Source organism: Papilio machaon, chromosome 20, assembly GCF_912999745.1.
Source record: "Papilio machaon chromosome 20, ilPapMach1.1, whole genome shotgun sequence".
NCBI classification, from domain to species: Eukaryota; Metazoa; Arthropoda; class Insecta; order Lepidoptera; family Papilionidae; genus Papilio; species Papilio machaon.
Genome location: NC_060005.1, coordinates 4,428,472 through 4,447,776, shown reverse-complemented (window position 1 = coordinate 4,447,776; position 19,305 = coordinate 4,428,472). Strand labels below are relative to the sequence as shown.

General features: G+C 33.7%; 1 protein-coding gene across 1 annotated transcript in view; it reads left to right on the top strand.

Moving 5' to 3' along the window:
* Positions 1-19,305, top strand: part of LOC106718908 (A disintegrin and metalloproteinase with thrombospondin motifs 7) — a 67,656-nt gene that overhangs the window by 43,877 nt on the left and 4,474 nt on the right. The window contains exons 4-12 of the mRNA XM_045682790.1: positions 1,042-1,204; positions 5,202-5,813; positions 6,264-6,437; positions 7,055-7,305; positions 13,641-13,754; positions 16,567-16,713; positions 17,754-17,824; positions 17,981-18,147; positions 18,532-18,719. Coding sequence (XP_045538746.1) covers positions 1,042-1,204; positions 5,202-5,813; positions 6,264-6,437; positions 7,055-7,305; positions 13,641-13,754; positions 16,567-16,713; positions 17,754-17,824; positions 17,981-18,147; positions 18,532-18,719 — 1,887 coding nt within the window. The remainder of the gene's footprint in view (positions 1-1,041; positions 1,205-5,201; positions 5,814-6,263; positions 6,438-7,054; positions 7,306-13,640; positions 13,755-16,566; positions 16,714-17,753; positions 17,825-17,980; positions 18,148-18,531; positions 18,720-19,305) is intronic.

The following is a 19,305-nucleotide window of genomic DNA, read 5'->3' as shown; positions in this document are numbered from 1 at the left end:
GAAAGTTCACGCTCTAATATAGTGTTTTTCAATCAAATTTCTTTAAACTTTCACTAGAACGTAAAATAAACAGTAATCTTCCAAAACAAATCCTCGTTGCCTCGTCGTAATTCGATCTAAGATTCACATTTTCAGATTTGAACTGAATCGAACTGAACATAATAATTTAATTTGACATGTGACATTGAAATACATAAAAAACGCCATCTGTTTTAAATTATTAAGAGTAATTATTTTAATACTTGGAATTAAAAAGGGGCCATATAAATGCTAAAACTTAATTGCAACGAATGCAGTTTTCTTATTTTATTTATGTTGCCTTCGTTGGGTCATTAATCTCCAGTTGATCGTCCGTGCATTCCTGTTAAATTATCGGTATGTGGGACACGTCCTATCGGGAATTACAGCGACATCCTAAAAACATTCATCTTTTAAAATATTTTTAAAATTCGAACTAAGATTTTTGAGGTAACCATTCATAGATCATCAAAATTTGATAGTATTTTTGGTCATATCAAACATTATTCTTAATTTTTTTTAAATCTTAAAATTATTTAGTTTTAACCAGTCTACTACTGGATATATTCCATATCCATATACAATAGAAAACTTGTAGTCTTTTTATATAGAATCACTTTGGGCTACCATCAAATAGTTGATGTAGTGCTTTTTTATTTACAAGTTTTTTTTTAATTACTCTTATACAGATGTTTGTCATCAAATCTTGCAATTCAATTTGATCCACTTCCCGGTTACCGATTACGCTGAAATTTTACATATATGTGTAAATCGCGTGACGCAATATTATGATGATATGGCAGTGATCTAATGATAGAGCTAGAAGATGGCTGAAGGAACTTATAGAGTTTGGTCTCGTTTGAGTCGTCTGTTACTTTTACTTCTTTTAATTAACGTAATAAAAGCTTTTTTCTTCATTTTTCTTTATTTTTCATTATATCATTGAAGTTATTTTAAATAATGTATAGTAATTCTTATTTGTACAGTAACGCAGTTAATACAATAATCATTTTGTTTACGCAGGCCTTCGGTAACATTCATAACTCCGGCGATGGTGATAGAGAGGCACACGGCGAGCGGACGCACGCGGGAGAGGCCGCATGTCGCCGCCACGTCCTGTCATTACACGGGCGCTATTCGCGGACAGCCCTCGTCGAGCGTCGCGCTTTCTGCGTGCGATGGCCTGGTCAGTATACTCACTTACACAACGTACATATAGATGCATAGAAATTTTATTGAAGCTGATTTTCACAGAAGAAACACACAACACTATTAAACGTAGCAACGTATTTAAAAACAATTAAAATGTAAAAGGAATAATGGCGTGGGGTACTAGCAGATGACTCCTGGCATTCACCTGCGTAGACAACCAGTCACAGCCAACCACGAACTATAAAGTTTGCATATTGAATACAGTCACATACACAAGTCAAAGTCAACTTTCATTCACAAATAGTGCAAACTTATCTAAATTGATTAGAATTAACCGCGATAACAGTGCCACTCTTACCGGACTAGATAAGTTTGAAGAACTTGTAAAATCAATATCATTTTACAGCAGTTTTGTGTCTTAAAATGTTACCTTAAATTCAATATGAGAAGACCCTCAAAATGTTTGTGACCACTCAAATCTTTCCGCCTTAACTATCTTAACAATTTTAGAATTAATAGCTGTTTTTGCTATCAACTATAATTATCATTTAAATTGAGGAAAGAGATGGATATATCCATTCATGTACTATGTATATTCGAATTACCATACTAATGCAAAACCATCATAACCGCAAGTAGTAAAAAATTAAGTATAACTAAGAACTGTCAGGTTTTATTGTCGGTTATACTATACGCTATAAATTAAAAAACACATGAATCTGTTAGAAAATGAATAAGTTTGTAGCTTTTTATATAAAAATTAATGATCACCATACAATGTAGTAGCTTAATCTATGCAAATTATAATTACCAAGAAATATTAAAAAATTGTTATAATTCTAATGATAGGTTATTTAAGCTCTAAAAATATCTTTAAAGATTTACAGTTTATTCAATGAAACGAATTTGAATTTTAAATTAAGTGTCAAATAAAATTAACAACCTAATTGTAAAACGGAATTATTTTATAATTTCTTACACGAGCGTAACGCGATGTGTCTGCCATATTGGTGAATGAACTCTAAAGGTTTTTTAATTGGGTTATATGCGAGAGTATATTGTTCTGAGACGAAAATAAAAGACAAATCTGTATATATAAAAGAAAGTCGTGTTAGTTACACTATTCATAACTCAATATCGGTCGAACTGATTTAGCTGAAAATTGATGGGGAGGTAGCTTAGAACTAGGAGACGGACATAGGAACTTTTTTATCTTGTGTGCATTTTTTTTTATTCCGCGCGGACGGAGTCGCGGGTAAAAGCTAGTAAACAATAAACAAATGTATATGTAGTTGTCCGTTTTACTCCTGTGACAACGTGTGTATGAACTCACTGTTTCTCTTGGATTTTATTTGAAATAAAAAGTCTTAAACAAAAGTCTAAATTGTCGAAAAGTGTTTATTTTATAAATCTTTTGTGTTTTTTTCTTCTTCGCCGTTTTCACGTTGATAGTCATGTTGACGTTTAGTTGCCTCATTTGTTTTGTAAATTTTATTTTTAAAAATGAAGCTTATAAAATTTGTAAATTCGATATACATGAGGAATTCTTCTTACTTTTTAATTTGAAACATATCGTATTTTATTGTCCCTTGTTTAATCCCAAATACGATAGCTTGATTATATTGTCTGATTAGCCAACATTATTGTAAAATAGACTCTATCCAAATCAGTTTTAGTCTTAATTAACATAAATTATTTTATAGCCGTCCTTTTTTCGACTTTATGAAACGTGAGTTGTCTGGCGTGTTTGAATTATGAATGGCCAATGATTTTTAATCAATTTAAAAGATTTAATACATTCGAAACTATAAACATATACGAGAAAAAAAAACGTGTTTGCTTTATCGTACGATAGATTGGTTTTTATTATGATTCATTCTACTCATGATTTTTTCAATATGCTTTAAACATACGATAGTATACCATTATAATGGGTACGATACTTATCTGGATAAATTATAATATAATTGATCCGTCACTGTTAAACTTTACGGGGTGGACAGAAATATTATTTTTTTTACACGAAAACCAATAACTGATAAGTACAACAAAAAAAAAAATTACGCACCTGATTAACATAATAGCACACTAGAAAAAATTAGTACAGATTAATAAAACATTAGAGTGTTTCTCTGCCTTTATCTTTACGATTTGCCAAAAAATGGTAATAACCTTTATTCTTACTTCTTACTAATGGATAAATAATGGATGTTTGGATGGATGAATGTTTGATATGAAATATCTCCGGATCAAAACGGATCTTCATAAAATTTGGCACAGATGTAGAACGTAGTCCGTAAGAACACATAGGCTAGTAATGAAGTTTTTTTAATTCTGTTCGGACGGAGTCGCGTGCGAGAGCTATTATTAATTTAAAAATAACAATATATTACACAATCTTATTCACCTGATACGATGAATAGCGTTTTCACGTTTATTATTATACCAACTTGAATATGAGGTCGATTAATTCGATACAAAGATAAAAGGATTTAGTCATGGTCGTAAGTTGACGGTCATATGTTATTTCAGATGTAAACCTTCATTAGTATTTACATCTAAAACTGACTGATCCTCAGTTTAAAGATCTAATAACATGAGTAATCTAATAAATATGCATTAAAAATTAATAAATAGATATATAAATAATCAAGCTCATAACTCAAAGAGCATATTATTTTTAATTATTTTTACACTTTTTTGTAATACTAAAATCTGATAGACGTTTAACAGTGGTAGACGCCAGCAACAATAGCATCTGTTCCATGAATGGGCCGGTATACCCGGTGCAATACCTCCACCACACAGAAAACAGAAGTGATGTGGAAGTAATTCCGCGATTCGCCTAATGCCGGAATAATTTGTCCACTTTCCCTTCCCAATCTCTTATTATAAAGAGATGGAAAGAGAAGTGGATTTAACGAAGGTGTGGACACATAGGAGAATGTTCTCTTTCTGCTGAAACCCAAATGTTGCATATTTTAAAATATTTTCCATAACAAGATAATAAAAACTTTTAGTCCAGATAATAATAGAAAATTGATATAAATAGCAGTCAACTATCAGTCGTGTAGGAGCCACTTGACCGACCGCCGCCCGGTGAAGTGACCAGTCAAGTGCTAGCAACGCTTTATGCTTATCAAATTTTTAATCGATAGCAAATATTTACTATAGTCGACTTTATGTCTAGTACCGTAACATGTGTTCCTCATTTATATGTTATTTATATAATTTATTTTAGGGAGTGTACGTATATTATCGACATCAAAACATTTATAATCAACGTATAAATAAAAATCAAACTTAACTATATTTTGTGATACACATAATTTTGCTGTAGGCATTTTCTGTCTTACGAAGCAGTAACTTTCACGCTACAAAACTTAAATAATTATTATATTCGTAGAAAAGATACAATCTTCATTTGATATCTGGTCACATTAATGACCAAGAATAACATTTAACAACATTGTAGATTAGTTAACTGGCACTTAATAAAGCGGTCTAAATGAAACGATTTACGTTAAATTCCCCGCAAAATTATGTTGATTTCGCTATCAAACAATTTATCTTAGTAGCGAGCAGTAATAGAAACAGATTGGTCGATCGACTAGTAAAACCGGTTGTAGATGCGTGAATTTAAACTGAACATCTTACTAATATTATAAATGCGAATGTTTAGATGGATGGAAGTTTGTTTAAAGGTCTCTCTAGAACTCAACAGATCTCGATGAAATTTGGCATACATGTATAACATAGTCTGGAAGAACACATAGGCTACTTAATAAGGCTTAATCCATTATTAAAACTTATACAGAGACCGTGCAGACATAGTCACTTTAATTGTTAACTCTTTTCACAAAGATATACACATACTGATGAACCATTTAATTTCACAATTCAACAAATACTTGGAGAATGAGTATCTTTTGATGACTTAGGATTTTTATAATATATTTTATTTATATAACTTTATATAGTATATTTTTGTATAGTAAATAAAATTGTAATAGAATTTCTGTATCCGACAGGCGGGCCTTTTACGGACTGAGCACGGAGAGTACTGGATCGAGCCATCCAATCAAGTTCCCACCGATAGTTCCGCGGGGCGACCACACGTAATATTTAAGCGGTCGGCCGTAGACAAAGTTAAAGCTTATCATCGAGCGAAGAGAGAAGTTGACAGCAGAACTAATTCAAATCTACCACAAAATAAAGCCAATAACAAAGTTACTAACACTAATTACAGAAGATACTCAAACACTCATCAAAACCGCAGCAACAAAGAGGCTATGGACAGACGGAGAAGAGAATATTTAGAAGCAAGACGAAAACGATTAGAAGCTATTAGACTTAATCCTACCGAATTCAGGAGGCACCAGGCGAGATTACGAATGGAACAACGACGGCACCAATCAAATTCAAGAAGTGGATCCGTCGAAAAAAGTAATTCTTACGAATTTTCTCACAGCAGAAGTCAGAGTCGAGAAAAGACATCGGACAGTCTGAGGTTACGACGTATTAGAAATAGACGAAGGCGAAAGAGATCGAAAAATTGCGCAACTAAACAACCTCCGTATCAATGGAAGACGAAAAATTTCCATCGGCATAATGACACATCAAGTACGCACCAGAATATTAAGGTAAGCTTCAAACGCTTTTTAGAAATACATGTGCACTAACACTTGAGTCTCATCGAAAGCAGATAATGTCAGATTCAGGACTGACCCTATTTAGTGTAAGGAGAGTTTATGGTTGCATTATAACGGATACACTAAGCGTGTAATAAATAGCGCTATCCCACGATTTCTAGTTGCGAAATGCTGCAATCACGTGTGTATCGTCGGCGATTTAATGGCAAGAATAAGGCAAGTCTAGTATACTGGTGGACGAGAAATGCGGCGGGATCTAAAGTGTTTCTCCTAACTTTATTACCATTTAAATCTTTAAGAATTACAAATCTCGCTCTTAAATGAAATTGTCTGACATATGCCTTGAGATGATTCGCTACTAAACACATATATCTAGCAATCTGTTTATCTGTTGGTCAATAAAATTAACAACATTTATAACAATATAAAGTATGATTTTAGAACAGTCGCAGTAAGGAGCACTGGAAGCACGGCAGTAGAGACAGCACGCGACGGTCCACGCGCTCTGTCAGTCGACCACAGCACGTCGAGGTTTTGTTAGTCGCTGATAAGTCAATGACTGACTTCCACGATCGGGGAAGCTTGGAGACGTACCTACTCACTATTATGAATATGGTAAATATAATATTTATTTCACTTATTTAATAAATTTGCAGAAGTAAATCTCTCGTTTGACAAATAATGTTTTTTTTTAGAACGAAAGTGCTTTAATATTGTACAAATAATATTTTTAAAATAAGAAAGTTTGTTCAATTTTGAGTGTTTACGTTCCATGACAAAATATCATCAAATCGACATATTTAGATACTCCATCCAAAAATATAACTGAAGACAACGATAACAACATAAGATTTAATTCCTAAAGCAAACTTGCATGTAAATCTCGTTTTTTACTAAATATGTTTCTTAATGTATGCTTAGTGCAGAATCACATAGAATGTGAATTATATTACTTTGTTATTTAAATTGAGTAAAAATACAAAAATAAAAAACTTCTCATGGTCACATCAAGAACACCAAAGCAGTTGTTAAATATCAGCTTTGTTAAAGAATATCTCAAACAAGATGGGGTTCTCTGTAAGCTTTTGAGCATACTAACAAATAGGAGCCCAGGTAATATAAATTACATGGCTCTCTTGAAAATTAGTCATTGTTATAATACTCAATGTTGCCAATCATAACATACTTTTAACATTTTATTTACTACAAATATCTTTATATTTATCCTCTAGGTTTCGTCTCTGTATATGGACCCATCAATTGGAAACTACATAAAAGTTGCCGTCGTCAAAATAATTCTGGTCGAAGAGATGCAATCAGCGCCAGAGTTGAAAGTGTCGACGAACGCGGACGCGACGCTGGAATCGTTCTGCTGGTGGCAACAGCAGCTGAATCCTGATGATGATGAGAATCCGCACCACCACGACGTGGCCATTCTCGTCACCAGGAAAGACATCTGCAGCCAACATGACTCCCCTTGTAGGTACGAATATCATTTTTATCTCACTATTATAAAATTAAATGTTTGGATGTATCGATGTCTGTTATCAGGTAACTACAGAACGACTGAACAAATCTAGATGAAATTTAGAACAAATATATGCTGTCTGGAATAGCACATACGCTACTGACTTAGCTTTTTAAATCGTTGTCCGCTTATATGTATCATCACCAAAGTTCCGGCCTACAATAAATAATAATAAATAAGTTACTAGACCTTATAGTAAAACAAGGTTATCTTGCTCGGTGGCAAAAACACAGCTATCGCGGTTAGTACAGTCACAAAAATAAAATTGTGACATTTTCTGTGCCTAAATAGGTTTTAAAGAAAAACTACAAAACAGCTACCGTAAAAACATGGTTCTTGTAAAACTTTAACATTAACAGAGTGGTGCTAGTTAGCTGTCATAGTTTAGTTTGATATTTGCTCACCTGGTCAGATATCCTTATCAGTCTATAGTCAGTCACAATTGCCCACTGGTATATGTAGTATTAAGTAACCGCTATACATAATTTTAAGTGTGAAATTGAGAGAAGTAACTGGTAAGAGGAATAGCCTTCAAAAATGAAGTAAACAGAGAACTTTAATGTTGTTTGTTTCCATTAATTTTAAATTCAAGTGTTTCATTAATTTAAAAAACGACAACGTTGATTCGATAGATATAGTTGATTTGATAGAGCTAAAGCTATAAGTAATTCAAGAAATTACATTTAAAAGTAATTGCGAAGTGCTTTTAATAGTAAGGTCATATTTAATGGAATCTACGTACGATTATTACGTTCGTAATTGCGTTTTATAAATTGACGATAGGCACATCTGTTCGTGAAAATCACTATCACAAGGTCAATGGCAGGGGCGTCTGTTTGCAAAGTAAATAGTCCGGTGAGTAACCGTGCGGCTAGAATTAGAACACTTTCCGACGTGGGCCACTTCACCTGCCACAATACTGGGCCAATCGTCACTGCCTACGTATTACTTACAATTGTAAATATACATCTTGTTAACAAAACTATTGATAGATTTACAAGCGAATTTTCATTCACGACGCTTAGTACCTGGCAATTACACAACGGGTGTAAGAACGTCAATAAAAATATGAACTTAATATTAGCTTTAATTAGCTTAATAACATGGGAAAAGTAGGTAAGTCATGTAACAGTTATTATGTGTTACATAAATAGGAAACCATTTATGTCTTTTAGCTTTTAGTCCTATTAAAGATAAAAGGTTTAGCGAACCTTTGCTTATTTGTTGCTCTTCGTCTAAAATTACATGAGTCAACATTTGTTGCCGGTTTCTAAAAGCTTTCTTACAGTGAAAACTTGATTTGTACTTTCACAATATTTACGCAGCAAAAGCATTTTAAATAGAAAAAACGGCCAACTAACTGCTACATACAGATTCATTAATAAGTTTCAATCTCAGACCCTTTGGTTTAGATTTCCTAAACTAAGAAATTTTCTATACTGCTGTTAGATCTTAGTCCTCAGTCACTATTTAATTAAGTCTAAGTGTGGCAAATTATCTATTAAATCAATTTACAATAATCAATTAAAAGATGTCAATTAGCTAAAAAAAATCCAACGTTTTTGTTTACATAAATCACGCTTCAAGCTAACACTTCGCGTATATGTGTGACAATTCGTTGCCTTAACAGATATCATGTTGAAGTCGGTCAGCAGGGCGCCAACGTACGACAAAATATTTCAAAACATATTGGAAACTTAGATAACAGTTCTTGAATAAGAATTTTTTGTATACACGAAATATGGTACAAAATACGATAAGATTAAACTAGCACTCGAAATGATATCTTGTCATACAAGTTCTCGAAATCTCTACCTATAAAATACCTGCCTCTATCTCTACACAATTGCAAGTTTCCATTATTGAAACACTTGTATAAAACATATTGTTATCTTTCTCATTCATTAAAAAACCAGAGACAATGATATATTTTAATAGAATTATTACAGCGGTGGAATATCACGTAAAATATGACCACGAATTAAACAAAATTACATGCGTTCGAAAAAAAGTTAATGTTCCACAAGGCTGTCATTAAGATTTAAATCTCGTTAGCGTACTCAATAGTTAAGTATGAATAAAATAATTACGTCATTGTCAAAATAAAGGAGATGTGGACGGATACCGGTCGGCTTATTAATATCAGTTTTTGCGAAGGTTTCGCGAAGCGCTAACGGCGCGATTGAGCCGTGACGTCGCTTCAAAAGCGCCGACATTAAGGCCAAGGATGTTGGGTGTGTACAAATTGGGTATTCATTACAACAAAAGCCTATAACTGAACGTTACATAAACATGAACAAGACGCTGTCTGTTGCCAAACAAAGATCGATTCTTACCCAACCCCATCATGCCTACTATACTCGTATGTTTCCGAAACTTTAAAACAAATTTACACTCTTGAAATAAAATATCAATTAGGGACAATATAAATTTACATAACTGCAAAGATCTTTAAACAAAAAAACCAGCCTCATATCCTTTAAAGTCGATAAAAAGAAGCGACGATGTTGGCAGTTAAGATTGTTTGTTTTTAATATCGCCGATTAAATTGTCGATATGTTTACTGTTGAATTTAAGCGAATTAATTCTTATACTGGGCACGTATTTCCACCAAAAAAGCGTATAATGAATGCAATAAGGTAAGCCGATGGGCGCAGTAAACGGTACAAACGAGTAGCCGAATATTCTGGGAAGTCTGCAATCAAAATACAATGAGGCGGTAACGGTGCTGGGGTGGCCGCCACCTCTGTATTCATACATTATGCATTGAAAACCGTGAAACTTTAACTCATCGAGTAACTAGTTACCCACATATATTTAAGACAGTTTCATGTCACTCACTTCTGATCCAAATACCCGGAAGTATTTATCTAAGTTCTGAACATAAGACTTTGTGTACATATTATGTAGTTATAGCCAATAGAATGTCTTACGATAGTGCCAAATCCATTATGCATTTATTCCTAAGTTAACAAATATATTTTTAATAAATTCATCCAGGAAGAACCAACACTAATACTCGATATCGCAACTTAGATTTGTATTGTCTGTCACTTTACTTTCGGTATTTATGCCCGCTGACATTTTATCTTATTCAAAACATTTTTTTTTAATATTCCCATTTGAAGTGTACGTAAGTTTTATTGTAGATACATAAATTTTAATATTTTCAATAAATCATCTAATCGTGACGTATCATGTATTGTACATAAAAGTCGATCGATTGGAATTCAAAAGCGTGAACTGGCCGCCGCCGCCGCCGCCGCCGCCGCGCCGCCGCCAAGCGGTCTCGTGTCGCCACGACTTATCTCACCTCGGCTCGCACCTCACACTTCATACCTTACGCCTCACGCCTCACACCTCACGCTTCAAAGCCGCGCACCCACTTCGCTAATCTCTGACGAAGAACGTAATTCTAGTTTTTTTGCACTAGCTTTTTTTAGTCATCTAGACATTTACATAAAAACTTTTTGCTTATTATTAAAAGAACCTGGCCGTATAAAACTAATTTATCGCTCTAAAAAACATTAAATATCGAACTGTCTGAATTATTTTGCCTCGCACGACTATATTTATGCGATTCTTTTTTTGCATTGAATTAAAAATACGATTTAACGAAGGCCAAACATTAATATTCACAAAAAATTACTCGGTTTTTAAAAGCAAGTTCTTCTCTTTTAAACGGTAATCTCATTTAAATTATAAAAGTGTTCATTCATAACATTTATTTCTGTTTAATTTTTAATGACATCCGAATAAAGGCCGACACTGAAATGAAATATAAAAGCGGTATGGTTGTGACGCGACAACCTGTTCGCGGTCGATTAAAGTCTAAAGTAACAGTCGGACGCGAGCCGCAAACCGCTCGTTTGTATTTCGTAACGCTGTTTTCGAAACTAATTCCAATTCCAGTTACACAGGACCTCCGAGCCGACACTGTAATAACGTCTTTAACATTTACCGACGACCTGTTGACAACACATACAATACACATACATTAATAAGATTTAATAAGTCTTTTCATATCTATTATATAGCTTATTGCATGGTAATATAACATGTTTTTCGTAACTTAACACGCTAAGAAAAGACATCAACGCATAAGTAATAATTATAATTACTTATCACACTAGTAAATATTACTATGAGTAACTTTATTTTAGTTGTAGGTATTACCTTAAGTAGCTTTATAAAAGTCTTTATAAACTTGATCCAAACAGCTAAATTACAATTACATAATTCTCATCACATAACTTCTAATTTAGTTTTTTCATCCTACAATTTTACAATAAGTATGTCATATAGTGATAAATTAACAACTATGTTAAATAATTTAAGATTGCGCGGTGTGTTGACACTATTTAAGTATTATAGAGTTTTAGAATTTATTATTGTGAATTTATAAAGTTTTCTGTCGGCTTCCGCGTGGCTGAGTCAGCGTCGGCGCATATTATTAGCCGCCTATTCCCGTCTGGCAGCAACCAACCGCGCCCGTAACCGCGATGCTTCAATATTGCTATGCACCACACCCACTATACAACTTTAATCTAATGTAATCGTGTGTTGACAGTTCACAGACGATTTATTATGTCATACATGTATACATGCAACTGTAAAATATTTTGAATATTTGCGTTTCGTGTTATGGAACTGGCCTGGTCTATTTGTAACAATGCTTCCGTATCGTCATCGTCAATTATGTCAAAATTAGTATGATTTTTTGATGTACTTTACCGATATAGGCCCTGCACAAATTTTAATACATAATGTGTCGATGGCGATATTATGGCGATTGTCATAAATATTCGTGCTAAACCCACAGATCTCTATATGAATAGGTCATTGCTTGGAAATAAAAGCTTTTGCTTCGTACCAACTTAAACACGCATGTTGATGTTACCGACAGTTAATTCTATCTCCATTATTTATCAAATCAATTCAATTAAGCACAAAATACCACGGCTTATAACCTGTCCATGTATAGAGGTCAGAGCATGGAACAGATTGAAAAGAACATCTACAAGAATTTGAAAATGGAACGTGATTTAATTCCCTTGGTCTTAATAAAAATAATGAGGGAAAAAAGGGCTAAAATTACACCTAATTGGTAGACTAAAATTGATCATGAAAACGTTTAATTTATGAAGGAAAATCGTTGTCTATGGGTTGTAGATATAGTCATATATTCTTGATACGTATGTCTGAACGAATCATCTATGTTCGAAAATAATTAATTAATTACCTAAAGAAATATGATCATTAAGTGGTATAACACACAATGTAGGTATATTCCAATTTGCAACGTCTATTTTAGTCGTAGTTCAAGAAATAGCGAACGACCAAACATTTGATTGCGTTATTTACTGTGCGCGGCGCCGGACAACTTGTAGAACCTTGGTATGTGGTCGGACGACGCGAAACAGACGACACAACAAGTTTCTATTCCAGACGGTACACATTACAGTCCTGTACTACATTTTTTTATTTAATCTTTTAAAATATATCTGTAATCGGTTCCACTGTGAAAGATATAAACACTTTATCAGTAATCATATTTTATTCGTCATTTCTATCCCTAATATATTTTATTCCATTTATTTGAAGACTGTACGTAAGTTCTATTTTGTTGATAAAAAGTCAAAGAATATTTTAATAAACATGAAAAGCCAGAAGTCATTTACCTAATTTAAACTCCCGATCTTAAATAGAGTACTAAAAACATTTGTTATATAAAATCTCCTACATCTAAAATATTCACTGCGTTTATTTTAGTATACCTTTTACATGTCTAAACACAGCGCCAGAAACGTCGGATGTTAAAACAAATTATCTATATAAGAAAGAAATAGCCTAAAGTGGAATAGATAAAGCTGATATTGGGTTATAAAATCTTATCTGTGGTAAAAGTAAACCGAAGTAGTTCAATATTGACACTGCCATGTCTGGTTTACTGCTGCTTCATTTCGAGCGATATGTAACAAGACGCATTCATTCATTCATTTTGTATGAAAAATAAATGATAACGAATTTATATGTTACTTTTTGATTTAATAATATGATGATGGATATATTTAATTTAATAAACTGCTGGTGCGTGCATTTTTAACAGTACTGAGTAAAAAATTGCTGCCAGTGTGATGTTTTTTTTTTATATCATAAGGTGGCAAACGAGCAGGCGACTACCTGATTCGCTGAAATAGCGAAGCGACCTTTGCCCATAGACATCCGCAACTGCTGTCATTTCCCACTATATTTAAAACATGTATCGTGTAACGGGCGTGTTGTTGCAGTACATTGGGCGTGGCGCACGTGGCGGGCATGTGCAAGCCGGACCGCAGCTGCTCCGTCAACGAAGACAACGGCATCATGCTGGCGCACACCATCACGCACGAGCTCGGACACAAGTCAGTATCATAATTAAAATATTAAAATACCAACCCCACAGTACTCAGAGTGTACTGCCGAGGCGAGCACAGCCGAAGTCTCTTTTTTTTGAAGCGGTGACATTAGATTAGTGATAACGCTATTAGAATAGTCAAAAAAAGTTATTGTCAGAGGGCCTACCACGAATATTGCGACACGCCCCTTCACAACTTAATTGCCAAAACATGTATGAGATTGTTGGTGTACTTTACGCACGGTAAAAGCGCTGCACGGATCTTAATACAAATTATGGCGATGACGTTATGAAGTTGCGTGTCATAAATATTCGTGCTGGGCCCTTTGTTTTGTATATTTTTTACTTTTTGATTAGCATTATCGCTAAAATCTAACTTTAATGCATATTGATTCCCTGGCGTAAATAAATCTCAGTCTAGCATAGCATGCAAACTTCTAAATCTACAAAGTATTACTTTTAGAATTGGACTATCTAACAACATAAAACTGAGCAGTGTTATTCTTTAACAACATTGTATAACATTAAATTACGATAATTACTTATTGTGCTCATTCCATTCGAACAGAATGTCTATGGTTCAATTGATCTCAAATTAACTGAAATATCAATTACCTAACAATAAACACAAGCAATACAACCGGTTTATAAAGTTATTGCAAGCGTATTAGTGATTGTGAGACGACATGTCTCTAATGATGCAATCAAATTTGTTACAATACTATAAGAGGCTGCCAAACTTAAGGCCATTGTAAAAAAAACTAAATTTAAAATGTTAACTCTTCCTTAAATAATATGAAATCAATTTCCTATCAGAAGGTTACAAGATTCCTATTATGTTAACACATTAAATTAAACCTATTAGTAGTATTAACCATTTATCAAGAAACATTTAAATCTAACATTATGGCGTAACCAATCTTTACGTCCGTGTTCTCGACTATCGATTTTTCTTTTTTGCGACTATAGGTTATAATATCAATGTATTTGTTATACAATTTAATTTACGACAGAAACACGTTCTACACTAGCGTTACTTTAAATTAAATCAATTTAAAATTTAATTTTTATTTAGATGTTTGTATGATAAAATCGTTTAACTACATTGTTATTCGTAGTTGTTAATTGACATTTATTATAACAGATAACATAAATTGCATGAACATTAATCGTCCATAAATACAGTAATGTTGGCAACCCTGCATTGTCCAGTACAAAAGCCCGTGCGTACGGCGCAAGGCACAATTACGATGCGGACTCTCGTAAAATGGGTTATTAAAACATTGCAACAGCATCGTTTAATCCTTACAATCTTGATTTTAGAGGGCGGATTGTTATTGTTATACTTATGAAACGATTTGAAGATATTGTTAGAATAGATTTTACGCTAGAAGTATCCACAAATCTTTTAACGAACGACTTAACCTCACGTAATGACCTAACCTTAAAACTTTGTATGTGGGTATTTTTATATTAATTTACAAAAGGTCTCTTATATTTTAACCCCAACTATGTGGTGATAGCCATACAAGTGAGTAGATCCTTTGGTATCTTTAAATCTGTGTTTATTAATTTTGTGTTAATTAACTGAAAGAAGAAATAACGTCGTATTCTCTTCGGTATTACCGTTTTTGTGATCCTTTGGGTCAAAACTTGGTAGAATTTAAAAAAATACATAAGACGCACGCCTATGCATACTCGGATAATTCGTATACTTGTTACATCGTATTTTAGTTTAGAGTAAACGGGTTTACGCAATTCAAATGTTCTAGCATCGTACTATATGGGTATATACATTCGGGAATAATTCTGTATTGAGTTTTATTCGTGAGCTGTTGCCGAGCACTTCGATTGTAAGACGTGAGTCACGCTCTGAACTGAGACTACCGCAAGGACGCGGCGCAACATCCGCGCCTATCAAAATATCCTAATGTTTTTCTTAACGTTAACTGTTATAATATATCAAAAATTTATTGTACATTATTATGTTGAAACTATAAATCGGTAATTTAATCGATTCTTTTTAAAACCAAATTGTTTTTGGCTTTTTTATAAAATAAACTTGATAAACCCTTGTTTCATAGGAAAAGGACACCCTTCAGTATGTGCTTATATTATATGAAATTTCTATGTTACGTATAAATATTTAATTGGATTAAGGTTGTCTTTAAATTTTTCAAGAAATTATTCTATTACTCTGGTTGTTCCCACATCTTAATATTATGTTTGTCACGCTCCGGACGCGGACATAATATGTTTTTAAGAGAACAGTGAATACAGTGGAGTCGCAGTGAGCCTAAATAAATATTGGTTACGTAAGTCGTGCAAACAGTAAAATGCAGGCAATGACCTTCTTCCTCAGTATGAATGCATCATTCGTCGAGTACGATGCACTCCAGCGCATTGACGCGACGCTATCGGCCCCACGCAACTTTATATTTTGAAGACATTGTTATAATCTTAACTGCATAGTAAATAATGAAGTCTTTTTAAAGATATCAATGTATGCATTTCTGAAACATAATTTGAATATAAAGATAACACGTCCGTGACCTAGATATGTAGCCAAACACGGGCTTATATTTCGCACGCTCTATACATACAATATTCGTCTAAAAATGAATGCAATTCCCTAAGATACTCGTGTTACAAATTTTAACCTACATTTATTATGGCGCCTAAGTAATATTTACATGCAAATTTTAAGTAGCACAACTATGCTTGTTACCACACTTTTTATGCATGGAAACGTTCACGAAAAATCTAGGCGTGTTTGATTATGTATTATTTTTAATTGATGTTATATATCTTTCGATCAGTTTCGGCCTGTACCATGACACGGAGAAAATTGGATGTCACCGCCGCGAGGGGTCTACGCTACACGTCATGACACCCATCTTCGAAGCTGACACCATACAAGTAGCATGGTCACGGTGCAGCAAGAGAGATGTAACCAATTTCCTTGAGTAAGTAATTTCATTTCTTTATGCGATTACTTATAGAATGCCAACAACAACTATCAACTACAGATAAAAAGAGAATACACTACCGTAAAAAGGCAAGACCTGTTTTTAGAAAAAATTTAGTAGAAATCAGTTAATACTAAAGTCAATTATTTGAGACTTTGTCAGATATGTTTATTAAAATATAAGTTACCGTTACGCGTATAATTTTTATAAAAGCAAACAATATTTATAAATAGAACAGACAAAATTAACGCGATAAAGCTGTAAATTATCAACTAAATCAAACAAATTAATCTTTGCATACATTGTGTATACTCATAACTTTATCTGTATATGTTTCTTTGAATAACCGGTCTGTAGAACATAAATCATATGACGCTAGTCAACATAGTGGTCGCCATTTTGATTTTTAAATCCTAATAAAACTCAGTTGTTCCGGAAAACGCGTTAGACAAATCGAGTACTAATCTTGGTCACAGTTTCTCAGAAGAACGAATTAATTTAGTCATAGTATGACTTAGATTATATAAAAAAACTGCATTTATTCTCTAATTATGTAAATTAATTGTTAATTTTCTTATCGATTTAAATCAAATCATTGTCTGTTAGTTTCGACTGCAGTGACCCGTGTGAATAACTATAAAACTGTCATTTTAATACTAAATCACATCGTACAAAATACTTTTTAAATTTAATATATTTAATTTACATATTCAAAACATAAACGTTTAAGTAATCTATAATCAAACAGTTGCGGCAAATCAGGTTTTTCCTAAGAATAGACTATTGTAATTTATTTGATCAGTGATAAGTCGAATTTTACAACTTTAGAAACGACTTTCCCAAATTATCTAATTAAACAAAATCTTTATTAATTTGATTTGTCAACTTTAAAATTCACTACCATTCTGTCACATCGCTGAGTTTATTGAAGACCTCTAAAAATACGAAAGTATCCGACATTCAAAAAGTCGACACAAAAGTAAAAAAAACCTAATTCGTTGATGCACGGCTGGTAAAAAGTTTGTAATCATTTTCAGCGCCGGATTAGGAGAATGCCTCAGCGACTTGCCTTCACAGCAAGAGTACGTTTATCCTGAAGTACCAGCTGGTGAGTTGATATTACTAATTTCTATTTGTCTATATAATGTTTTACCATCTAGCAATTTTTAGCACCCGTCAACATTTACCACCTTCTCAAATTTGACTATTGGCCTGTTAATATTTATAATAAAATTAAAATGTCTCTACTTGTGTATGATGTTAGGAGTGACGTTCGATGCGGCGACGCAGTGTCACCTCCAGTTTGGTGCGGAGGCCGTGGTGTGCGCCAAGCCCACGGAGCTGTGCGAGCATCTCTGGTGTCTCGTCAACAACACCTGCAAGACCATGTTGCGTCCCGCCGCCCCAGGCACCACATGCGGAGAAAACATGGTACTGTTCGATATAATCGAAGATATTGATTGTATGATTGCTAAACAATTGTACTATCGAAAGAAATTACGACTACCCTCATGTGTTATTTTATTTTTATAAGTATATTTCTTCAGAAGCTTAATGTAGCAGTAAGAAGAATCTAAGGTTTTGATGGAAACGTAATTATGGACACTAGCATTATGTTTCTAATGAAACAGATTTGTTTATTTAAGTACTTCTCAAAAAGCTCTCCCTTCTGCGAAGCGCAAACAAGAGTCATTTTATTAAGTTATACTGTCGCAGAAGTTTGATCTAAACCACTTCTAAATTCTTTTAAAATGCGGGTACTTTCGTCTTTTATAACAATATAAAAAAATAACATTTGTCTATGGTGTTGTTCAGTGGTGTCAAAACCAGACGTGTGTGGCGCGCAGTCCGTCGCCTGCGCCGCGCGACGGCGGGTGGGGCGAGTGGGGGGAGTGGAGCGAGTGCTCGCGCTCGTGCGGCGCCGGCGTCAGCACGCAGGCGCGCGAGTGCAACCGCCCCGAGCCCCTCAACAACGGCAAATACTGCATCGGTGACAGGAGCCGGTAACAAATACGTTCCAACACCTACATTGCAAAATATCACCAAAGCACAGTTAAATACTGTTTAAAAGTTCCTTTCCAAGTGTGGACTAGATTATCTAAGAAAAGAATAAAAAACGTTAAAACAGACGTTAACAATATCTGTACCTAACTCTTGGTCTCCTCTTTTAACAAATTCAAACTTGTCTCGAACCTAATGTAATACAAAACTCGTATACACAAGCGTAATGCACACGTAACAATTCACATATTCCTCTTCCAATTCTCAGTAATAAGTGTTTATTTATTTATTTTATTAAGGTACTAAACAGCCATATACAATTAAGAAATAAACTAGAATTACATGCAAAAAGGCTTAAATAGTACCCATAAATAATTACAAACTAATATAAGACAATTTTAAAGTATTAAGTAAGACTTATTCTAAAACATGCGACGCACCGCAACGCAATAAAATGAAAATGAAAACGAAAATGATTTTTTAGGATGTTTACATACCTATTCTGAATAAAGTTTAATTTTTAAATTTTACTGTTTACATCACACTCCTTGTATGTTAATTAAGAACTATAATTAACTAAGATTAGCC